This window comes from Euprymna scolopes, chromosome 12 (genome assembly GCF_053919585.1).
Source record: "Euprymna scolopes isolate OS-2025 chromosome 12, ASM5391958v1, whole genome shotgun sequence".
NCBI classification, from domain to species: Eukaryota; Metazoa; Mollusca; class Cephalopoda; order Sepiida; family Sepiolidae; genus Euprymna; species Euprymna scolopes.
Window position 1 is genome coordinate 10,939,808 of NC_136493.1, and position 26,669 is coordinate 10,966,476.

General features: G+C 32.5%; 1 protein-coding gene across 4 annotated transcripts in view; it reads left to right on the plus strand.

The window, feature by feature from the left end:
- LOC145291174 (rho GTPase-activating protein 1-like) overlaps window positions 1-18,354 on the plus strand; it is a 290,865-nt gene extending 272,511 nt beyond the window's left edge. For all 4 annotated transcript variants that reach the window (XM_080136719.1, XM_080136720.1, XM_080136717.1 and 1 more), the window contains 4 exons: window positions 2,062-2,139; window positions 4,009-4,134; window positions 13,321-13,427; window positions 17,943-18,354. In XM_080136719.1, the coding sequence (XP_079992845.1) occupies window positions 2,062-2,139; window positions 4,009-4,134; window positions 13,321-13,427; window positions 17,943-18,110 (479 nt within the window). In that variant the 3' untranslated portion in view covers window positions 18,111-18,354. The remainder of the gene's footprint in view (window positions 1-2,061; window positions 2,140-4,008; window positions 4,135-13,320; window positions 13,428-17,942) is intronic.
- Window positions 18,355-26,669: the final 8,315 nt, after the last annotated feature.

Here is a 26,669-nt window from a genome sequence, read left to right on the forward strand (position 1 = left end):
CTCTTCTGTGGAAAAAAGGTTTCATAGAAGAGAAAAGCCCCCCCCCTCTCTAGGCTATGAAGTCTATTTTGAACTCTGTCAAGGCAGGATAAGCTGCTTCTAGCAGCTCCTACCCAGACGTGGATCTTATACAGGTAAAGAATTGCATCAGCAGTGATAAATCTACTGGAGTGGTAGAAGAATCCCACCATTTTTCCAGCAGCCTTTACAACAGATTTGATATACATTTTCTATCTCAGATCACGAATAAAGGTTAGATCCCAAAGCTTGTCAAAATATGGAGCATTCCCAAGACAAGAACCATCCATTTCAATTGATGCCAGACAAGGATCAGAGCGTTGATGATGTAAAGGTAGAAGCTTGGTTTTAGATACATTAAAATTAACTAGCCACCTATATGATCAAGATCAGATGAGAGAGAATCAGAGAACTTTGTCGTTTATTACCTTTGAAGTGTTGCTAAAGATAGTAGTGTCGTCAGCATAAATGTCTACGAATGATCTTGGGATTTGATTTGGGAGATCATTGATGTAGATCAGGAAGAGAGTTGGGCCCAGGATGGACCCCTGAGGGACTCCAACATTAATAATGTGAGCTTCTGATTTCCGCCCATCAACCACTACTCTTATGAACCTATCAGAGAGAAATGATTTAATAATTGAAAAGACATTTTCAGTTATACTGTAGCTGGATATTTTGTGGGAGTAAATCTTTATGCCATACCCTATCAAAGGCCTTCGATATGTCTAGAGCAATTGCCCTAGAAAGGAAACTTATACCACGTCTTCATACCCGGGCAATGCCGGGTATCCATGCCAGTTTATTATATAAAGGAAACTTGTGTGTGTGTGTGTTTATATGTCTACTAAAAAGTTTTGTCAGCTGTATTCGACCAGGTCGAAACTGATACCATCTGAAAGTGCAATGCCTCAGATAAATAAAATGTAAAAATTAGAAAAAAAAGATTAATTCTGTAGTGGTTAATTGGACCGTTTCTTGCAGGGGAGGGAGTCACTTTTCACGTTGCGATTTTCGCAAGTCACGCATGCGTAGCAACCTGAAGCTATGTTTAAAAATGCTATTTTGCAGCGTCATGACGTCATAAGTCACCATGGCTGTGACAGCTAGCGCATTAGCCAGTAACTTTTTTCCCTTCTTTTCCTCTTTCACATTTCAAGTCTGAACCCAACTGCCGGAACTCATTTTTTTTCTTTTTTGGTCGCACGGGCATTCACTGCTATTTTGATTGAAAGAATAGTTGTTTTGACTCATATTTTTATTCTTTTCTTGGGGAAGGGGGGGGCTGGAGAATAGCTACTTCTCTTCGTATCCCTTCTGCCGAAATGTGATGAGGAGGTTGTTCTTTATTTTGTTTTTGGGGCGATTCCCTTCTTTTGTAGGGGTATCAATGAAAGTGCTCAATACCCTTACTATAGCAGCTGTGTCCAAACCAAACTTAATGTCCACTGAGCAATGTTGGGTATCCATGCTAGTCTATTATATAAAGGAAAGTTGTGTGCGTTAGTGTCTTTGTCCTATTTGAATGTCCTTGATAAATGTAGAAACATGTCCTTTCCCTTCTTCTCTGCAACCTTTCACACACGTGATGTTACTAGCTTTAATCATTTCTATAAATACTTTCATGGCATGTGTTCTTCAGAATTATCTGATATATTCCCTGCTTCCTTTGTTCCAGTTCGTTTGACTCATTGGTCTCCATTAATTCACTGTTTCAATACCTCATTATAATACAGCTTCTTATTCCAGTAGCTTCTTTCCAAGAACCACAAATTTATGGAACTCTCTTCCTGCTCACTGTTTTCCTCCTACCTATAGGCTTGGTCTTTTCAAGCCTAAGGTCAATAGGCATTGCTTGTCTTTATCTTTTTGCAGTAATCATCTTTTGTTCTTACATCAAGTGGCTTCACACATTGTCTGGAGCAATTTCCATTAAAAAAAAAAAAAAATTGATCCCATCATTAAAATATTGGATACGTTGGTGTTATATGTGTGTTAGTAAGAAATCTTTTTTTTTTTTTTTTTTTTCTAATGTAATTTCAGCCATGGATGTTGAAGGTATTTTCCGAAGATCTGCGAATGCCTCGACAATCAAAGAAGTTCAAAACAAAATAAATTCGGGTGAGTTTGAAAAAGATTTTTTAAAAAATGGATCGTCTTGAAATACTGATTTGTTTAATTTGCAGGTTTTGAAGCTTCGCTACTCTAGACATCTACTGAAGATAAAGTCTACGACTGTCTTCAGGGCTTACCTGCAAATAATTCTGGATATTGTTTTTCTCACAAAGACGATTCCTGCAGGACTTTCTCCATTCCAAAGAAAATATCTCTGGGGTGGTCTGACTCTGGCCAGAGATATTTTCGGCTCTCTGCATCCTATCCTCCTTTGGCAAAACATCTGTCACGGCAACATTCGTTATTCACATACGCTAGTAAAACATGTGCTACACTGCCTTATGTTAATTTTAAAACTCTTTTTCACCCCAAAACATGGCATATTGCCACTTGGACTGTAAAAGTCTACTATTTGGGATTTTATTTAACGGATGACTGTGGGGGAGTTGAGCAGCAAGATGTCTGTTTACATTGTTTAAAAATCTGTAGATTAGTACAGCCGGAAAAGCAGGAAACAAGGGAATTCCAAAGCCTAGCAGTCCGAGGGAAGAAACTATTAGAGTAAAAGGCTTTCCAGCAGGTAGGGACCTCAACAGTGAAGGGGTGGGATTTTGCTACTTGTTGGGGAGTATGTACATCGAAGGAGCGCAAGTGACACAAGCGAGTTCATCAGAGCACATTCTATTAAAATACTTGTAAAACGGGTACATTGTGATGGGACAGAGGTTGGAGCTTGGTCGATAGTGCGGGATCTATTATATCTGAGACTCTTTATTTTTTTATTTTTTTTACCCTGTCTAAGAGTGAGAGACTAGTGGTAAATGAACCAGCTCAGATGTGGCAACAATACTCCATTCATGAGTGAATTGTGGCTTTGTAAAAATATAGGATACTCTTTAGTGTGGATAATTTTCTAGCATGGTAAGGGAGCCCACCTTCTTTGCAGCAGCCTTTGCAATATCCTCAATGTATTTGTTCCAGTTCATGTTTCCTATGAACGCCAAGGAGTTTGAATGATGAGTTCTCAGGTTAGGTGTTGTTTTTTTTTTATGACAATTAGTGGTTGGAAAGGTTTTGTAGTTGCTAAAGGACCCAATAAAATTAACGAAACAATCTTGGAAGATGAATGATCTGACTACTGATTGTCCAGTAGGCTGAAAAGTAAAAGTAGGCGGCTTATTTTAAGCTCATTGTGTAATTATTTAACATTGTGTGTAACTATCTTAAGCGCATGTTCTCCATTCAGCTACTCCATTCAAACTGTCGTGAATTGCACCTGCTATTGTCTGGCGTTATATCTTGCTTAATTTTCTCATGATTTTTAACTTATTCAAGGAAAGTCAAATATTTGAACTCTTCATGCTCCTTTGCCAGGAATGTTTCCAGTTTCCAACATAAAACCACATCTGAGCGAATATATTTTAGCTAATATTTCTACTAGCAAATGTACCCACCTAAATTTTTCTGGAAATCATATTCCAAGCAATCTTTCTTGGAAAGATGGAAAGAAATCTTATCTCAATTTTGATTTGATAAAAGTTTTTTTTTTCCTGTCAAATTAAATCTGAAAAATAATTAGAACCAAAAATATGAATGATAATAAAGAAAATTAGTTTTTTATTCATTATCGACTTTTTGTTTGCTGTCTCTGAAAATAATTCTTTGTGGCCTTCACCGATAAATAACTGACGGCTAAAAATATTCATATAAATATATAATAATAAATATAAAGTTAAGTGAATGATTTCTCTTACAATAAATGAAAAATTAATTCCAATAAAACACAAAGAATTAAACATGTTTAAGGAAATAAAAGGTTTGTTTCTTCTTTGTTTCAATGTTTCATTTTTACGTTTCCCATCAATGCCATTTCAGGTGAGAATGTAGATTTTCAAGAATATGATATCAATGTTCCGGCTGTAATACTGAAGAAATTCCTCAGAGAACTTCCTGAACCAATTCTCACCTTTGACCTTGCTGAACCCATTACTCGACTTTATGGTAAGTTGGCAGTTTTATTTGTTTTTTTGTTTTTTTTTCTTTTGTATATTTAAAAAGAAAACTATGAAGAACATAACTATTAGTTATCATTGGTTTGTGAGAAATTGGAAGAGCACAGTAATAGTATATAGAATCTGTAAGGAAACCATGGCACACGAACATAGATATTTGAGCGCAAAGTAAACATGATTGTGCAGATTTAGGCACCATTGGGATGTCGCCTACACCAGTTTTTAGGAATGTTGGTCACCAATTATGGGATCTGTTTCATACCAGTGTTTTGGGGTTTTACTTTAGGGTGTTTATAAATGGATAAGTATTTTTGGGGATGAGCCGGATTCAAAGAAACATTTTCAATGAAAAAGTTTTGCATGGTTCATAATCAGTTGTGAGAATCCGAGTGACATGTTATTTGGTAAACAAAATATCAAGTTTAGAAGGCATATATTCACAAGAGATATTTTATGTTTAAAATGAAGTTCAAAGCAATAAAAAAACAGAATGCTCATGAATATTTCTAGAGTTTTTGTAAAAAGAAGGGGTTCATTAGCTGAGACATTGAAGAAGTCTGAATCGGTTAATTAAAAGCCGTGAGTTTCAGGGGTCAGAAAAATCGTTTTCAGAACTTCTCTGCTTATTCTATAAATGCTAATTCCCTAAAAGTTGTTTATAAGAGTTAATGTTCTTTTGATTTCATGTTAGTAAGATAGTCAGTGATAAAGATTGGAACTATTTCAATGAATAAAGTTTATACAGATTGACAGACGATAATGTTGACGAGTTGTGTGTGTCTGTATGTTCATCAATCTTTGTGTGTATGAGTGGATAGATGTTGCAAAAGGAAGTGCCCACAGTGGGGCGCCCAGCAACACCGATTTGTAGACTCGGGTCACCTGGGTTCCAGTGGTTTATTGTAGAAAAATTTGTTTTTTTTTAAGTATTTAGACCATTTCAAATAAATTCAAAGTTTTCTGATTTGTCCAAAATATGATTATTTGTTTTCATTCAGGATAGTGTTCACCATACCTTTTTTTTTTTTTTTTTTTTTTTTTACACAGTGATCACCACTTATCAAGGCCCGGAAGCCACTCAGGGATAAGGGTTATTGCAAGTACATTATGTTAGTGTGGAGATTTGATAAAGTGTTTACTTAAGGGGGCGGTTCATTAGGAATTTGTTAACGTTGGACTTGAAGACATCCAAGTTGTAGTCCAGTGGGAAGCAGGCAGACGGAACAGAGTTCCACAGACGTGCAGTTCTAAGAAAGAAGCTTTGTTCATGGAATCCACGTTTTGATTTAGGCACAGATAAAGAGTCGGGGGAAAATTTTCACAGTGGATTCAGCTAGACGGGTGTTTTTCGCGAAAGATTCGCGAGGGGGGACCAGAGATTGGGGTTCAGACGAGCACCTGCCATGGAAATAACGATAAAACAAAGATAGGCTCGCAACGTCTCTTCTGTGGAAGAGAGGTTGCAGGGTAGAGAAAAGGGCGTCCCCCACTAAGCCACAAAGTGTATTTTGTACTCTGTCAAGGCAGGATAGGCTGTTTTTAGCAGCTCCTGCCCAGACATGGCAACAGTATTCCATCCTTGGACGTACTTGGCTTTTATATAGATAGAGAATTGCATCAGTAGTGAGATATCTTCTGGAGCGGTAGAAGGATCCCACCATCTTTCCAATGACCTTGACAACAGACTTTATGTACATGTTCCATTTCATATCAGGAGTAAAGGTCAAGCCCAGAAGCTTGTCAAAACATTGAGCTTCACCTAGGCAAGAACCATCCATTACAATTGATGCCAGATGGGGATCAGAACGTTGATGGTGTAAAGATAGGAGCTTGGTTTTAGATGCGTTAAAGGTAACCAGCCAAGTCTTCCCCCACTGAAGTACACGCTTGAGATCAGAGGAGAGAGAATCAGAGAGAACTTTGTCATTTACAGCCTTTGATGTGTTGCCGTAGATGGTCGTGTCATCAGCATAGATGTCAACGAATGATTTAAGTATGTGTTTAGGGAGGTCATTGATGTAGATCAGGAAGAGAGTTGGGCCCAGGATTGACCCCTGAGGGACTCCAGCATTTATATTGCAGGCCTCCGATTTTTGTCCATCTACCACTACTCTTATGAGCCTATCGGAGAGAAATGATTTTATGATTGAGAAAACATTTCCAGTTATACCGTAGCTGGAAATCTTGTGAAGTAGACCCTTATGCCATACCTTGTCGAAGGCCTTTGATATGTCAAGAGCAATTGCCCTAGAAATGAAGCCTTTGTCAAGAGATTCACTAATCCTGTGGGATATAACCGTCAGCACATCTGCAGTAGATCTTGCAGAGCGGAAACCATATTGTGTGTCACTAAAAAGGTTGTTCCTGCTGAGGTAGTTGACTATTTCTCTATTTAATATGGATTCCAGCAACTTACTCATAACACACAGGAGACTTATTGGTCTGTACTGAGAGGGAGATGACTTATCACCTGAATTCTTAAATACAGGGCAAACTGATGAGGTCTTCCAGGGAGTCAGAAAGCACTTCTCCTTAAGGCAGCGCTTAAATAGTTTCGTAAGTATGGGAGCAAGTTCTGGTTGAAGCTTTTTTGACACTATAATTGGGATGCCATCAGGGCCAGTTGCTTTACTGGAATCAAGGTTCTTGATTAGTTTGGCGACCTCATGCACGGATATTTGTATGTTACCTAGCTTGTTCTGTGTTATAGGAGGAAATATGGGGAGTTGATGGCCTTCGTCGCATAGGGTAGAATTAGCTGCAAAGTTCTTTGCAAATAGTTTGGCCTTGTCTGACGCTGACGAGATGACCTCTGGTCCATTGATAATGGTTGGGATAGAACGCACACTTCTATTCAGGATCCTATTTGTTATTTGCCAAAACTAGTGGGAACCAAGCCGCGATCAGCTACCTTGGATTTAACAGACTGGGCATATAGCTCTCTTGCATTTTTTATTACTCTTTTACAGTGGTTGCTAGCAGTCCTGAAAGCAGCTTTAGTCTCAGTGCATCTATTACGTTGGTAGCTATGGAAAAAGTGATTTCTGTGCGCGATAGCAGCAGCACATTCTGGGGAGAACCATGGCTGGCTGTTAGGTTTTTGTTGGAACATTTTAGATGGTATGAATTGGTCTATGCCTACGATTAACCATTCGGTCAGATCTGATACTATAGAGGACACTTCCTTTTTAAACATGGAGTGCAGAGGTAAATCATATATGAATGTACGGAAGCTATCCCAGTCAGCCATAGAGTATCGGTATAGAGTACGGTGGAGGGGTTCGTCTGGGGACTTATTACATTTCGTTTTTATCTTAACTGATACGATGGAGTGGTCGGAGGATCCTAGAGGAGAATGAACGGAACATGAACATAGCTCAGGGGAAGTTGAGAGAAAAAGGTCTAGGAGGCTTGCATATTGACCGGGTCTATCGGGCACACGGGTGGGTTCGCGAACAATCTGAGTGAGGTCATAAGCAATGGCAAAATCATGACAAAACCTCCCCTCATCGTCTGTCTTATTTGAATGGGTCAGCCATTCCACGTTATGGATGTTGAAGTCACCACAGGTGTGGATGTTAGCCGAGGGATGTGCAGACAGTATGTGGTCTATTTTCTCAGATATGCTCTTAAAGATAGTAACTCCGCTGTTGTGGGGCCGATAGAGGGCAACCTGAAGCACATATAGGGTAAATTAGGATCTTCTCTAGAGATATCCCTGCCACACGGGAAGCCATCCTTAATGTAGGCACATATTCCATGCACATGGCGATCTTGGGGGTCAGATTTAGCTGTTAAGTTAGAGTATCCGTTAATTATGAACTCATCTAGGGAAGTGGTCGGCCCTATTCCAGTTTCACTTAGAAATAATATGTTCGGTTTCGTCTCCTGTAATTGGGTTTCAACCTCTGGAAGGTTGGAACGTAGACCCCTGATGTTGGAGAAGGAGACCTGGTAGTAGGGGTCTACATTGGAGATGGGGTTCTAGGTTTATTCGAGTTTTTATTCTGGAGATATTTCATATTGAGGTTTTGGGATTTGTGGAATAGGTCGGCATATTTGGTTAGAGCAGTACAGAGAGGGAAAGTAAGAGAGAAAGACAGGAAATTTTTTTTTTTTCTTGTAGCACACGAAAAGGTAAAGCCATAACAATTACCCACTAGTATGGTATCGAGAGGCCCCACCAGAGACTACTGCATGGTCCAGATCCACTCACCAAATGGCAATACCGCAGTCCCAGTACTTTGCGCCTGCTGATAGGACAGTCTCCTTAGTGGTTAATCCAAGGTTCGGGTCCCTGACTATCAGGCGGATAACGTCAGCCCAGACAAAACATTTACCTCCAGCACCCTTACTAGTGACATGGCCACAAGGACAGACAGAGACAGAAAAATTTCCACCATCTCAGACTACTGTTCACCAAGTACTACCGACCTTTAAGCAGGTTTTTCTTCACCCTTTGTCAGAAAAATCACTCATTGAATGAGGACTGGGACAAAAAAGGAGAAGCGAGAGTTACTGGAGCTGCCGATAACACATCCACTGTATTATCTACTCTCCATTAAAAAAAAAAAAAAAAAAATAAGGGGGGAGGAGGGGAATGGGTACAAGTAACTTATTTATATCTAAATAGTAAGTCCGGTGCTAAGTTAACAATTCAGGACACTTTTGATGATAATCTCCCCTCCCATATTAATGGGTGGAAGTTTGTCGTTATCTATCGAGTTTGAATCATTGGAGTTTCACCTTATAATTAATTAAAATCCAATAATTAACTTTTATCAATTTGTAAAGTCGGCTTAATATTAATTTACATTCGAGTTTAGATAATTATTCAAGGTTTTACTTTAGGAGGTTCGTTTTCATAGGTAACTTTTTCTTTGCTAATGGCACTGTATTATATTTCGAATGTAATTGAAGATAAGGCTTAATTAACAAATAAACCAATGAGAAAGTCAAACAGATACGAAGTGGTTCTGGTACACCTCTAATTAATAAGTATATTAACCAAAAACCGGTACACCTTTTAATTAATAAGTATACTAACCAAAAAACATTGAAAAATAGGCTAGCATAAACAATTCAGTCAAATGAAGAATGGAGACCCTTTCTGGCTGCCCTTTAAAACCATTCCAAGCTTTACCGATTAATACTAAAATAAATGAATGAAAATACAATACGCTACTAGCTGGATAAAGGTGAGGCATTTTGCATACTTACAAACTATACATCCTCGCCTTTCAGAGTTTAAATCACACTCGGATATATTTTTTATATACAAATTGAATGAACTTTGATTTTCTTTTCAATGTTGTTTCTTTTTTTTTCGGGCTGATGAGATGGGTCTCTCTGAATTGAGATTCCACTGACACATGTATGCACATATGTAACCAATAATGTTTGTATAATAAACATACTATATACTTGCGCTGTCCTTCAGTGAGCACTCTCTAATAATCACATGGGTTTCAGTGGATTTATATCTAGGAAACAAATCCATACAACCATTATTTATATATAAGAATAACAGTATAGTTACATTCCAAGATCCAAATATTTTTCATGCAAAACAACTAGCATGTTAAAATTTTGGTACATTTTTTTTACTGATCGGTTTTATTATGCAGAAACAATTATGTCAATACTGGCTTTTTTTCATGCATATACTCCTTAGAAAAAAATAGAAATTCTTTGCTTAGAAAGAAAAAAAATGCATGACAATATAATGTCAAAAAAGAAAGAAAATTTTTAGAAGACTCAACATCGTGTGTTTGTTCCAGCAGCCTCTAGGTTCATATTGTAAAACTAGACAGGTTTTATTCAACGTTTTAATTCTACATAGAAATTTACTATTATTACTTTTTTATTAAATATTTATTTTCTCTAATTTAACGAGGGTTATACCTAAAAAGGGTTTACATAGGTTGAAAATATGAAGCTAATTCTTTACATTTTATACATTTTTTTTTTTTTTTTTTTTAAATTTCCCTATACGGTTAGATTATTTGGTAATTTACTAATATATATATATATATATATATATATATATATATATATATATATATATATATATATAGTAATCAAAAAGATGTAGTGTTTACCTGATATACACAATAATTTGTTGATTTCTTTCTGTCCTCTGATGAGAAGAATAGCATTCTTTGAAACTCTGCAGAATAAGGACTTTGTAAATTGTTTTTTTGGAGTATTTAGTCGACCAATAAATTTTAATTGTAAAGTTCAACAAGTTTTAATTTTCTTTCTCTTATATATATATATATATTTTAAAGCATAATTGTATATTAATAAATCAATATACTTTAGTTAAGTTTATAGATGCTCAAGTAGAAATTATTTTTTATCTAAGGGGACAGGTCTCTTCAAACTTAAGTAGTAAAATGTATATATAATAAATATATATATATATATATATATATATATATATATATATATATATATATATATATATATATAATTGGTAATAAATAATGATCTATAATGATAAATAGTAAGATTGTGCATCTGCCAACACAGATTTAAGGTTCTCAAAATTCTTGTCCATAATGATCTGTATCACAATGGATAAAGTACTTAGTAAAATTAAGTTGTAAGTTACATTTTTTTTTAGAAAGGTTCAATCCTTGATGTGTGGGAGATTCAAAAATACAACTTTTATTTTTTTTTTTAATATTCCTTTTCAGCTTAACAATACATATTGCCAATTGGAATGTAAAGGCTACTATTCGGAATCATGTTTAACAGGTGACTTTGAGGAGTTGAATAGCGAGATGTCTGTTCACAGTATATTGTAACTTTTGCAATTGCAAATTATAGTTAATGGAGCATGCTACACCTGCAGATTAAATAAAGGATTCCATTCGAAAGATTGGAGATTACGTTGACCGAAACGTAAATAGAAGTCAAAATAAGAACAGGGGTCTGAATAATACAAATAATATGAATTATCAATTCTCATCTAAAAAAAATTAAAAAAATGCTTATAATGCTTATTCTTAAGATAATCAGTGAAAAGGTTTAAAAAAAAAAGGGGGGGGGAATAACATTTTATTTATCACTATAGTTACTTCCCTTTGAAACAAAAATGAATTTTTGAAAAATAAATGACAGTTTAAATAAAAAAACAAATTGCAAGTAAAATAAACGCTAACAACTCTGTTAAAATTTTTTATTTTTTAATTTGTAAAATCAATAAATCAATATCGATTTTGCTGATGTGAAAACTCTTCATTTCCTGTTTCCTTCTCTGAATCGACACTCGGTCGAGAAATTGCAAATGTGTTTGGTTAAGTGTGTCGCCAAAAAATCAATCTCATTATTTCCGAAATCGACTTTAGTTTTAAGTTAAAAACAAAAGGCTTCACGTTCATCCGATCAATTTATTTTCCTCAACTGCACATGCATCACGTCTTGGAAATATGAAGAATGTTAAAAAGTGCTTTATAAGCGTTTTCACCAAATAAAAAGGATTCTTTTCTTGCATATAGTCACTAAAATTTAAAAAAAAAAAAAATGTGACTTGTTGAGCTCGGATTCAATTTTTGGAATCAGGGGAGGGGAATCAGAACTTTTTCAGGTATTGGAATTGGTAAAATTTGTGCCTATTTTCTAATTCCAAATTCAATTAAAAATTTTTTTTTTTTTTTTTTTACAAAGGGATTACCACGTATCAAGGCCCGGAGGCCACTCGAGGATAAGGATTAATGTGTAGTGTAGTAATCATTTGTGGTGGAAATTTGGTATGATCAAATTATTTATGAGAACGGTGCAACAAGAACTTGTTCACGTTGGACTTGAAGATGACAATATTGTAGTCAGGCAGAAAGCAGACCAGCGGAACAGTTCCACAAACGGACAGTTTTAAGAAAGGAGCTTTGTTAATGGAATCCACGTTTAGGTTTAGGCACTGATAGGAATTTATTGATATTGATTTTGGATAGACGAGTGTTTTTTTGTGAAAGATGGGGGGGGGGGAGCTCAGTCGAACACTTGCCATGAAAATAACGATAGAGCAGAAACAGGCTTGCAACGTCTCTTATGTGGGAAAGAAGTTGTAGGGAAGAGAAAAGAGCATCACCTACTAGATTACGAAGTCTATTTTGAACTCTATCAAGACAAGATAGGATGCTCTGAGCAGCTCCTGCCCGGATGTGGCAACAGAACTCCATCCTAGGACGTACTTGGCTTTTATACAGGTAGATAATTGCATTGGCAGTGAGATATCCACTGGAGTGGTAAAATGATCTCACCATTTTTCCAGTAACATTGGCAACGGATTTGATGTATGTACTCCATTTCAGATTAGGAGTGAAGGTCAGACACAGAAGCTTGTCTAAACATGGAGCATCCTTGAGGCAAGAACTGTTAATTGATTTGTTTTTAAAATTTATTTTTGTTGAAAATTTAATTTACCATTATTGACTTTAAACTAAATTTATTTATTTTAAACTAAATTTTGCGAACCTCTTCATTGTTGAGGTCTCTAGATGCTGGAAATCCTTCTATTCTAACAGTTTCTTCCCATGGACTGCTAGATTTTGGAATTCTCTCCGTTTCTCGTTCCCTGACTGTATTAATATGCTGAAGTTTAAATGTAATGCATAAAAATCCACTTGTGGAAGAAGGAAGCAATCTATAACTTAGTTTTAAATCAAATGTTTCTCACTTATCAATACCAGTACTGGTAAATTAAGTTTTCAACAAAAATATTACAAACAAATCAATTAAAAGAAATAGGCACAAAGTTTACCAATTCTCTTTTTATCTTTTTTAATATAAATCTGATTAATCATCCGAAAAATTAATTATAATGCTGATTTCAGCTTCGCATAGAAGAAAACTGATATTCAGCTAACCACTTTCTTTTTTTTGGTGATCACTCAGGAGCTTTGGATGAGATCTGTGATTGAAGAAATGTTTGCTTTCTAAACAACTGTTTTCCTCACATATTTGGATGTAAAATTGGTTAAAAACCTGATAGTAGTAATATCTTATGCTTGAAAAGTCCATACATTTTAGGACTTATTTTGTTTCAAATGCAAAAAAAAAATGATTGAATAATTTTAGGGCCAATTTTGTTCTTCTGTTTTTATTAGAATGGACATTTTTTTTTTTTTTTTTTTTTTTTTGTTTCTTATGAATTCTTTTGTTCTTTCAGGTCTTGAAGAGGAACGTCAGGTATTTGAAGCAAAACGAATGATGATTGAAGAATTACCCGAAGAAAATTATCAGCTTCTTCAATATCTTATCACATTTCTTACTGAGGTAAATAATTCTTACAGTATCAGCTTTACACGTGCAATGTGGTAAAATCTAATACATATAGTCATCCACAGGTACCTGCTTTGTTAGATATGAACTTTCAGTATGGCTAGACGTAGCAAGTGTATTCACACTCGGATTTGAAACCCAATGTGTGTGTGTGTGTATATATATATATATATATATATATATATATATTATAAAATAATTTCAGTTCACACAAATTGGGTTAATAACTCAATAGTTTATGTATTAGTAGAGCTGAAAATTTAATTTAAATCTTCAAATTTGTTTTAAAAAATCTTCATAGAATTGTTTCTGTCCTTTTCAAAACACTTTTTTATAAATAATAAATTCAAGAGGTTTTTAAAAGGCTTTTTCAGTGAATTTTTATCTTCCATTAAATTAAATAGTAAAAAAAAATGAGTAAGTTATATATATATATATATATATATATATATCCACTTATTTAGTGCTTCCTTTTTAAAATTAAATGTTTTTAACTCTTTCTCAAAGTGTTTTTAACATGTTTTATTATCTACTTGTTCTTATATATATATTTATATATATATATATATATATATAAAACCTTTTGTTTCTGTTTTGTAATTTTAAAACCTAAACCTCTAAAAAATAAAAATTCTAAAACCCCAAGATATCCTAAGGTACCTTAAACCTTCCCAATCATAAAAACTTAAATCCAATAAAACTTATAAAACCACAGTGACCAATAATACATAAATGCGAATGGAGGTGTGAATATTAAACAAAAATTTTCTTTAAATCCAAGAAGCCGACACAAATTGAACATTAGAATTCCAGTCTTCCAGTTAATGTAGAATTTGTTTCCATTCATGTTTTTTAACTATTCATTAACTAATGTGCCTAAGGTATAATTTTATTGAGTGTCAAGGGGCAATAATATGCTCAGAATTGTCTAGATCCAGAAATTTCGTCATATCAACCCTATTTAATTCAAGAGAATGATAGATATTTTTATTACAATTTGATTAATTTCTGTGAATCTTTACCTAAAATGCTAAATCATTAAGATATATTTCTCACCCTACAGCTAACAATGTATATAAGAATTTTAGCTTATATTGTCACTCTATTTATATGGATCTGAAATAGACTAGCATGTACCTCATTCTATGAAGACAATTCTGTATAATTTATTGCTTTTTATTAAGCAATTCTCATTAGAAGCTACTATATGGAATAATTCAAAAGTGTATAAATGAGTTTTTAGCTTATGTATATATTTATTAGTTTCATCTAATTTTGATGATTTTAATTCACAATGAATTTTATTTTTAACTTATTCTCTAGCATATTTAGCTATTAATTAAAAGATGCTATTGATGTGATGATATTCCCATCAGGATCGCGTCGCAATAAACAATACAAAACAAGTATTGAATATAGATGGGTGCATGATACTGTCATCTAGTGTGGAAATTCTATTGTATGTGGACAGCTATCTAGTTGTCCAGTTTGACACAGACTTTGTCAAATTGATCACTTCCAAGGTGAAATTTCAGATTACCTCTGATTGTCCTAAAGACTGTCTCTTCATTAATAACATAGTGACGTTTTTATATAGAATTCTGCCAAATTTTCTAGACTTGAGTATCAAATTGTTATTTATGTGATATGGTTGTGACATTTGAATCGCATAAACAATTCTGACATAACTCCCATAAATTGACTTTTGATTATTTCTGTGAAAACATTTCCACTGTGTGAAAGGAATCTATTTTTAGAATTGGCGTTAAATTTTAAACTTTCTGTATTTTTGTCGTTTGATAAACATTCACCCTATGCTTCCTGACCCATTTATCGCGTTAAAAGATCCCACGACACAGCTGTAGGACCAGACGAAATCCATTGTGAATTCTTACGACAACTCCCTACAGAATCACTAAAATTACTAAGAATTTACAACAAATCATAAACAGAAAACAAATTCCCAGACTTATGGAGACAAACTACAATAATAGCAATCTTAAAAGCAGGAAAAGACAATTCAAACCCATAAAACTACAGACCAATCTCATGAACTAGCTGCTTGTGCAAAATAATGGAAAGGATAGTGAATGACACTCATTTAGTATCTAGAATCCAGCAAACTTATTTCCAACCTACAATGTGGATTCCGTAATAAAAGAAGCTAGTTTGACCACAAATTAGATCTGCTTACTCGGACACCACAAACCAAGAGAAGGGATTCCCTCAAGGTAGCATATTATCTACGACACTATTCAATATTAAAATGAACAGAATAGTGAAATGTTTGGATCCTAGCATTGAGGGGTCTTTATATGTAGATGGCCTCCTGGTGTATTGCAGTTCAAAGTATATACACACATCATCGAATGCAAACTCCAACATTGCTGAAATAAATTAGACAAATGGGCAACAGAAAATGGATACAGATTTTTTGAATCAAAAACCAAATGCGTTCATTTGTCACAAAAGAAAACTTCATAATGACTCTACACTGAAACTCAGAAGAACAGTAATCCCCACTAGAGAAAAACACAAATTTCTAGGACTAATATATGATAAAAAAAAAACTTACATTCACCCCCCCCCCCCAAAGAACCTAGAAATAGTTGCAACTACTACGTGTAATAGCACACACACAGTGGTGGGAGGGGCAATGAAGAAACTCTAATGAAGTTATATAGGACTTTGATTCGATCAAAATTAGACTAGGGTAGTTTTATATACCAATCAACCAGAAAATCCTACCTAAAGACTTTAGATCCAATCTGCCATGGAGGCCCGAGATTAGCACTTAGTGTTTTAAAACTTCCCCAGTTGAAAGTCTTCTTACAAAGGCTAATGAAATTCCTGCAAATATAAGGAGTCACAAACTGGGTGCCCAATATTACACTAAATTAAAAGCACATCAAAGTAATCCAACATACAAATCTACATTCAATTAGAAATATAAAGTCATTTGAAGAAAAAAAAGCCATAAAGCCCTTTAGTCCTAGAATGGAAACAATATTACAAGAATCAGAAATGGCTGTAGAAAATATCCAAGAACACATACTGACTGGAACTTTACCATGGATTCTTAAAAAAAAAAAAAAAAAAAAAAAAAAAAAAACGAAAGTTATACTAAAATTAAATGAATTCATAAAAGCAAAAACCCACCCTAATACCTACCAAGAGAAAGCCTGTGATATCCTCCTGAAATACCTTGACCATTTACACATTTTCACCGACGTCTCCAAAGACCATGTGTGCTGCTATATCGAATGAAAACCCTTAAGAAAGTGCTACTGAAACTTGTGCCATTGACCTATCTCTCAAAATTTTAGAACAAAATAAACATAAGAAATTCCTAATACTCTCAGATTCACTTTCTGTTCTAACATCATTAAACTGTTAAACAGAATTGACTCATTATCTAAACATAAAAAAATAATTCTATGCTGGATCCCAAGCCACATTAGAATAAAAGGAAATGAAAGAGCTGACTTAGCAGTCAAAAGAGCTCTAAATCTGAACCCTGAAACAATAAAAAATTCCATATACTGACTTTAAATTTAAAATCAAGCAAATATTTTATGCAAAATGGCAACAACAATGGAACAAGACGACAAATAACAAATTTTATCAAATTAAATCCATTCTGGAAGAATGGTAACCTACTACTAGAATATTAAGAAAAGAACAAATTATTATATTATATTATATTATATTATATTGGTCATACAAAATTCACACACTCCTATATACTGAAACAAGAGCAACAACCACAATACCAATTCTGTCAAAAAACTTGCACCATCAAACGCATTTTCGTAGAATGTAGAGCCATTGATAATGCTAGAAAACAATATCTTAAATCCAACAATTTGAAGAACATCTTTGAAAACAAATAGAATACTCTCCTTTTTCAGAGTGACAAGATTTTTTTACAAAAGTAAAAAAAAACAAAAAAACAACCCAACTAAACCCTATGAATAAATAACTGAAGACATAAAGATCTTTTTCTAAAGTACTTGATTTCGTATTAAATAACCCAAAAAGATTGATATGCCGCTAAACAAAAACAACCAACCAACCTATCAATGACACTATAAAAAAAACATTCAAAAGAATATGCTTACTATATGGCGGATTACCTCCTATTTTTCTTTATTTTATTATTTGTATTAGATGGCCTAAAACTCTCATATTGGTTTGGATCATTTGGTAATTCGTTTTCGGTTATATTGCTACTATTATTATTTTTCTTTTGTTTTTTTTCCCATAGCCCCATTGATATGATATGCAGCCATTTTGATTAAAACCAGTTATTTTTTTAGCTTCACCTGGTTTATTATTAGATTTCTTAAAACTAATGTGTTAAACTAAAAATATATCTGTAGAAAAAAATGTTACCAATGGAGAAACTATTATTTTAAGTATTTTATTTCTCCCCTTATACATTTGTTTTCTTTGCCTTTATTATTCTTGCTTTAATCGTAAATTGTAATTTTTCTCTTCCATTCTCAGGTGATTGCTAACGCCGATAAAAACAAGATGGATGCTCAAAATCTTGCAGTTGTCTTTGGACCAAACCTGATTTGGTCAAAGGGTCAAGTCTCGTTGAACCTGATCACAGCCGTCAACAGTTTTACTCTTATCCTTCTTTGTCATAGCGATAAATTGTTTACGAGGTGATAGCGTGGATGATGCACCTGAGTAAACAATTATGATGATGAGGATAACAGTACTTCAAAAAAAAAAAAAGAAAAATATTCAACAAAAATAAAAAATTTTTTTTAAAAACTTCACATCTCCACAAATGAACAAAAGGCAATAAAGATGTAAAAAAAATTGCGAAAAGATGTCAAGATCTTTGCCGATAATCGAAAGTAAATTCTTGCCATTCGTGAAAGTTGCCTTTTTTTTTTTTTTTTTTTTTTTAACAAGAACAAATGACTTTTTTGGAATCTGACTTACAAAACTGGTCGTCAGTGGGAATTGAGTTTAGTCGCTCAATGAAAACGCATAATTCTGGTTTAATACATAAATGAAAGGTGATATATAATCTTTAAAATTCACAAATCTCAACAATTATTTTTTAACTAATGAATTTCAAAGTTAAAAAAAACTAAAAAAAATTTTATTAAATAATACTCGAAAATTTAAAAGTTTGTGATTGTTTTACGTTCAGGCATCAGTTGTTGAAACACTGCCTGACAACTGGTGGTCTTTCAGAATATTTATATTAAAGAATAAAGTTATGATTTTCTTTTGATAAAATATTAGTCGAAATTCTCAAAACTTATCCTTAAACACTATATATTTTAGGGGTGCAAGGTTTGAGGGTAACTTAAGGACGTTCTGAACTTGCAGTTAAATACATGGTTCAATTAAATCTATTCAGCCATATATTTAATGGGCATTTAATAAGAATACTTAATTCTTAAAATGAAAGCAAGAAGTTTATACATTGCAAAAAAAACAAAAACAGTCACATATAACCAATGCCCTATTTTTTATCGAAACTTGCGTCACTAGGGAGTGTGAGCACTCCAGGTTGGGAATCACTGTTTTAGAAGAGGTGAGGAAACAAGGGGATTCGTTTGTATATTTTAATTTTAGAGACAATTTTCTTTCTTTTCGACAATTTAACTTTTTCAAAATCACTTTCCAATGTTGAAGGTTTCTAAAGTTTTCTAGATTCAAAAACGGTCATTTCTTTGTGTCCGTGAAACTTAATTTTATTCGACAGTTTAAATTCTTCAGAACCACTTTTTAATTTTCCTCATAAATTAAAGGATCATTTCTATATTAATAAAGATGTCTGACAACTTCTCGTGTGTGTACACGTCTCTCTCGCCTATATGTGACTTACATGTTTTTTTAATGATTCGAACCAACAGTATGAAATTAAATTATTTCAAAAATAATTTTTCATCACAAAAAGATTTTGTATTTCAATTTATTCATAAATAAGTTGGCCTTTTAAAAATTTTAATAATTAAAAAAAAAATAAAAAATAATGAATTACTTTAAGTTTCAAAATTTTCAAGGGATTTTTAAGCATTTAAACTGTCTAATCTTGTGTATTAAAAGATTGAAAGCTTTTTTACATTCAATACTTTTATAAATGTAGATTACAACATTACCTTAGCAAGAAGTAGATATAGTTTTATTAAAATTTGGTTTATAATTAATAGATTAATGACCAAGCTATACTGTAAAAATTAAATTTAACTTTAGAATATACTTTTAAAAAAAAGTATGGTTTAAAACTGCAGCACAAAGTAAGAAAATTCCTGGACAACATCAATAGTCACAGATCAGCGTGTGAACATCCATCATTAAATTCCTGTTCATAGAGGGACAGGTTCTTTTATTTTGATTTTTTTTTTTTTTTTTTTTTTTTTTTTTCATTTATTATATTTCTAATCCCTAATCTTTACTGATCTTTGCTTTACTAACATTTTTTTTTTAATATTTGAAAGAAATTTTCAAAGCCAATCAAAAAATGAGTAATTTTTAAATCCCCCATCTCTTTATTTTTTATTTGCATGCTAAAAATATTCCTCATCAAAAAATCTTGGATTTTATATTGTAGTTTTGTTGAGGTCGGGATTTACCAGACAAACAAAATTATAATTTTTAGGTGTTTTCTACAATTGTAATGAAATATATATTTTTTTTTATCTGATTTTATATTTTATGACAAGCCCTCCCTCTCTTCTTTCCTCTTTCTCCCTCCTTTCTTTCTCTTTCCTTCTCACATGACACCATAAAAAAATTGGTTTTCTTTACAATTAAATTTTCTACTTCACATCCGGTTGCTGCTTCATTTTGAATTAAATTTTTATGCTTTGTTTATAAAGTTGTTAGATAAAAGTACAGAATCATTAAAAGAAAATGCCTCCCCCCCCTTGTCCTCATGTTAAGAATTTTTTTTTTAATAATGATGTTATTTAAAAAAAAAAATTATTCTTAACATGGGGAGGTTAACCAAGTAGAAACTTGAATTGTAAAGATAACCAAAACAACTTTGTAAAGGTTTTGACACTTTTGCTTGAGAAAGTGTTCCGTGGTCAATGGTGTAAATTGAGAATCAGGCCCCTGAGTATTTTGGACATATTAAAATGATAAAATCTGAAAAGTGTTTTTTTTTTTTTTTTTTTTTTTTGCCTCCATTTATAAAAAGTGTGTGTGTGTGTGTGTGTGTGTGTGCGTGTGTGTGTGTACACAGAAATACTTTATAGTAAAAACTGAGAGGGTGGGGAGGCATTTAACTGTATAGACAACAAAACGAAAAATTGGTCAAAACAATAACAAACTATATAACAATTAAATGTTACCAAAGGCAAGATAATTCCTCTTCTACTTACCTGGGCAATTGTTTTTATGGTTTAACTTATTGGAAAGTGTTTTATATACTTCGAAACACAAATAGTGCTGAGTGTTAAGTTAGAACAAGGACAAAATGGCTGACATAAGACGGTCATCAGTGAAATCTCTATAATCGCTCAAAAATTAAACAAACTTCTGGCAGACACTAATCAATTTGTTTGGAAACTTTTTTGTTTGTTGTCTATAATACTAAATGCCATATTTTTTTTTTTTTTTTTTATAAATCTAAAATAAAATCAAAACGTCATGGAATGTTTTTTTATAAATACTTTAATGAATATTTTTTTAACATATAAAAAAACATATGTATTTGTCTGAAAATATGGATTTTTATTAGAAATTTACTTTTTTTTTAAATAAAATAAAACTGGCTGGAACCTTATTTTTACGGAGGCTTATTTTCAATATTCGCCACTGGCTGTGGAATATATTTTTAGGAGGAAGTTACAAAACTTGGGTGTTATGCACTTGTATGAAACTTTTTAGAATAATCATGTTTTTAAATTCTCTTAATTTCCCCCCAATCACGCACATTGAGTGAGGAAAAGGGGGAGGGCCTACATAAAATACACCATTTGACCTTTTTTTGTTGTTTTTTTTATATTATTGTGAGAGGTGGCAAAATTATCTTATGACCCTCATCCTATTTTAATTACTAAAAAAATGAAATGTGCCAAATAATTGTTTGCCATGACCTGCAATCTCTTTCAGTTTTTTTTTCATTCTAAACATCTAAAAAATATCAGTCACAAAAATAGTTTTGTTTTTGTGAAATTACATTTTTTGAATGGTCTTAATAATTTATTTGGTGCTTGTCCAATATTCTCCCAGATCTTTTAAAATAAAGCAAAATCGTTACAATATACCCGTGACAGAAAATATTGGACACCAGAAAGCATGTAAATTGATCAACTAGTTTTAATTTTTATTAAAAAACATTTTTCAGTGACTTTGAGTTTTCCCACTTCTCCATTTAAAGAATAGCTTTTTAAAGTCTCACAAGTTTGAATTATTTGAACTTATCTCCCTTCTTGTTTTCAAGATGATGTTATGAAATCGTATCTTGAAATTTCTCCATAAAATTTTTTTCTTATTTAAGAATAAAACTGTTTGATCAATTTACGTGATTTTTGGTGTATGATAGTTTCTTTACATCACGAGTATGTACATCTATGTATTTTTCTTTATTTTTTGTTTTTATTTTTATTTTTTTTTAATATAGGTGGAATTCTGGACAAGTACCATTTATTTTGTATAAATCTTATTTGAACTGATTTTCTCAAACAATATTTTTATTTCAGTTACAAACATGATTTCTACAGAAGTCATACTTTTTAATTAAAATACAAAATCCGGAAATTTTAGGATTTTCTTTTTTTTTTTTTTTTTCTTTTAAACAATGATAAAAAATGATACAAAATGATTAAAAAAATACTAGAAAAAACAGATCTCTTAGGTCATCCATTGAGCTCTAATTATATTGTATAAATCAGGAAAGAGTTTGTAAAGCCAGTTAAATTTAAGAAAAAAGAAAAGATTAAAAATTAGTATCCTTATTTTCGCCCCCCCCCTTTAGCCATGGTAAATAGTATTACTACGTGTGATCATATTTTCTTTTATTGATGTATTCCTGTCTTTATTGTTTTTTTGTTTTTTTTTAACAATAAGCTGAGACAGAAACGAATGCGATAGATACTGCATCCAATAACAGAGGGTCAAACTATGTACAGTGGGAGTAACAGAGACTTATAAAGCAATGAATTAAATGTATATAAATTGTGACTAATTAAAATGATTAGTTTTGGGAATGAGTTATGTTTGAGAAAATTCTATTCTAAGGAATATTTTAGCATGTATTTTGGGTTATTAAAATATGCTTATTTAGAGAAACAAATTGATTCTTTAATTAAAATGATTAGTTCTGGGACTGAGTTCATTCACTCAGCTTTGGTATAAATTAATATTTATGTGAAAATCGTTTCTTTGAGAGATATATATATATATATATATATATATATATATATATATATATATATATATATCACATTTTTTTTTATTTGTCTAATCATTTTTTTCCCTTTTTATTCAAAACAAAAACACAACGGATCAAAATATAAAATTACAAAACAAAATGGCGACGCATGTTTTTGAAGAATAATAAATTTTGTTTTACTTTTTTAATATTTTTTATTTTATTTTTTATTATGTTTCTGTTCTTTTGTTTGTTTGTTTGTTTGTTTGTTTTTTTAGATGATGATTGATAATCCGTATTATTTAGATTCTTCAAACTACTGTTCTCATTTTGAGTGTTATTTTCACATACGTTTTGGCTGATGTAACCTCCAACCTTCTTAAGGTGTATCTTGGCAGACTCTAGGAATCTTTCTGTCACACTTAGAAATCTGTACAATTTTGAACAGAACACCTTATGGTGCAAAGGATAAAGTGCTTAGTAAAATTCAGTTGTGACACTTGTTTTATTATTTTTTTTTTTTATTGGAATCCTTTGAGATGAGTAATTTTATTTGCACACTTCTCTTCATAGTTGTTGTTTCATCATGTTTTGACCAACTCATCCTTAAGCCTTCTTCAGGTGATTAACCACAACAGGATAGGAATGCTGAGTCTTATTGCCTTCCATGATTGTTTTCTTATCAGATTTTGGACAACTAATCCTTTGGCCTGCTTTGGGTAGGATTGAAACCGCTATATTCAGACAATGCTCACCTGGTGCTGTAGACTCAACGCCTCTATCCACTATGCCACGAGGCCAGAGGATTAGTTGGCCAAAACATGGTGAAACAATAATTATGGACGGCAGTAATTACTGTTGCAATACTCAGCATTCCTATCTCATTGTGGTTAATCACCTAAAGAAGGCCAAAGGATGAGTTGGCCGAAATGGGGAAACAACAATAAGTATGAAAATAATTTTTTTTTTTTTTTCAAGTGAGTCACTATTTATCAAGGCCAGGGGGCCACTCAAGGATAAGGGTTAAAGAGTGTATAGTAGTCAATGGGACGATGTCGTAGTAATAGTAGTGGAAATTTGGTAGATTTAATTACTTAAGGGGACGGTTGATTAAGAACTTGTTCACGTTGGACTTGATGACGACCATATTGTAGTCAGTTGGAAAGCAGGAAAATGGCGTGCAGTTCTATGAAAGAAACTTTGTTCATGAAATCTACATTTAGGTTTATGCACAGATAAAGAGTGGGGGAAATTATTGATAGTGGTTTCAACTAGATGAGTGTTTTTCGTGAAATACTCTTCTGGAAGTTGAAAGGTTTAATATTCAGTGTAGATGACACTCAAAATACAATTGTAAATTACTTCTACCTAGTCATGGCTGGCAGAACAACACCATGCTACATCTGTGGACTAAATAAAAGGGTTCTGCTTGAAATTCCATGCAGATTTCCAAGTTCAACAGAAAGATTTTCTTATTTGAGAAGATAGATCTGAAGAAGGCCTGAGGTTACATTGACCGAAACGACATTGTGAAAATAACCTGCAAGATGAAAATAGGAGTCTGATGAATCCAAATTATTTTTCTATGTTGAAAAACCAAATTACCTTAGTTTGAAGGATTTACCTAAAAAAAAATCAGAAAATATTCACTTATTTATGTAAAAACTTTCATAAAACTCTCAAATGAAATTGTTTATTGAATTTTTTGATGCTGTTATTTGGGGGGGGGGGGATTTTTTTTTCTTTCAAAAATTTAAAAATAATTTTTCTTTTTTTTCAAAATTAAAAAAAAAAATTCTTTCATCTTGATTAATGTCCACATCATTTTCATGTTTCGTTTGTCTACTTAAACAAAAGCTATTTAGTCTCCGGACCTTGGAAATGTTGAAAGTCATTGGTAAATATATGGTTCAGAAACGGGTTTGACAATTGCCACGTTTCCTCCTCTACCAAACTTTTAAATTCGCTTTATGTAAAAACTTGTAAATTCATAGTTCAACATGCAAAAAGGTCAAAGCATATCTTTAGCTACTTGCAGCAAAAAAATAAAAAAACTAACAAAAATCCACTGTGACATTTATTGGGTAAATTTCTATCAGTATTTTTATTTTTTTTTTTAGAGGCTTTAACTAATTCTCAGGACTCCAAAGGAGAGAGAGCATCATGGCACCATCTTTTTTTTTCGTTTTAACTTAAATGCTTGGCAATACTTGCGTTTTACACTTAAAACACACTTTAAAATCGGTTAAGACACCAAAACCTTATCCAGGTAGGTAGAAGAGTAACTTACCTTGCCTTTGGTAAGGCTTATTCATTATATATTTGTTTCTCAGCCACTTCTTCGCACTTCTGTCTATTGTAAAATAAACCCTAAATGGCAGTCTTGCAGTTAAGCCTGGCAAACTCGAAAGTAAGTTTGGCAACTCTAGAAGGGTACATCAGTATTTACACCGTCAAATCGTGTGTTATTTTGTTAAGAAAATTATATTGAACGAATTGGAAGTAACCACTTGATTACATAAAGTAAATGAACAAAATATACATTTTTATATATTTATAACTATTTAACATTTTCATGTTTTTAATGTCTTGATTAAACTGTACAAGTACCAAAACAAAATTTTTTATTTGTTAAAATTATGTGGGGAATCTTTTTGAATTAAAATCTATTGAGAAATACACATTTTGTATTAAGAATTACACACTTTAAATACGTAAACATTAGGTAAATAATAAGTTACCCAAAATGGGCGTCTCTTTTGGAGTATACTGAATAACTTTATATAATGCTTACATATTTAAAGTGTGTATTTCTCAATACAAAATGTGTATTTCTAAATAGATTTTAACTGAAAGAGATTCCTCATATAATTATATAAAAAAAATGTTTTAATGTGTACACAGAATTTTTTTCTCATAAACCACCCATGCCGTCATTTAGTAACTTTGCCAGTATTCCTTAACTCAGATTGACTGCCAAATTTTAATGACTTCCTGATTCTTTAATATGACAGAGGTGCATGCAGAAAGAATTTTTTTTACTTAGGATTCATATCTGCTCCTAAAACGAAATATTTAATTCAAACCACAAATTTTCTTTATCGAAAGTATTTAAAAAATTTTTGAATTTTCTAATCTCAGTTTCATAATGCATTCAATAAAAAAAAGTTAGCAATTTTAAACTATGGGAAAAATATGGTTGGCATTTTTTTGTGACCAGTCAAAATTCAAGTTGTTGAATAGAAAATAAATTCTGGTTTGAATTGTATTGTGGCTTCTTTGTGCGCCTAAGCCAATGGGAGAACATTGATTCTTTTTTTTTTTTTTTTCCATCATGCAACATATAATAATAATAATAATAAAACGATTTCTTTACGCAATAATCCATCAACTGTCACTGGTAACGTTTTCATTTTTCAACAATGTAGTCACCGCTTATAAAGGTCCAGAGGCCACTCAAGGAGAAAGGTTAATGGGTGTCAGATGAGACAGCACTATGATGATCAGTTATGGTGGAAATTGGATAAGTTCATTTTAGAGGATGCCTTCTTGAGAATTTGTTTGTTTTATTTAAAAACGACCATGTTATAGTCAGCTGGGAAGCAGCTCTGCTGTATTGTTTTACAGACGAGCAGTTCTAGAAAAAAAAAACTCTGGTAATTTGGAAGCTTAGCTCATTGTTCTAAAGAAGGTAACTCTATTTTACTAAAGTAGTAGCCAGTTTTTCTTACAATTGAATGTTTTAAGAAAAATTATCGTCACATTTTTTATTAAATGTTATGAAATTCTGTTATATTAAATGTAGTTGAAAAAAAAAACTAAAAAATAGTTATCTCCCTTAGAATAATGAGTTGAGCTTCTGCATTGCCAAACCTCTGCTAATG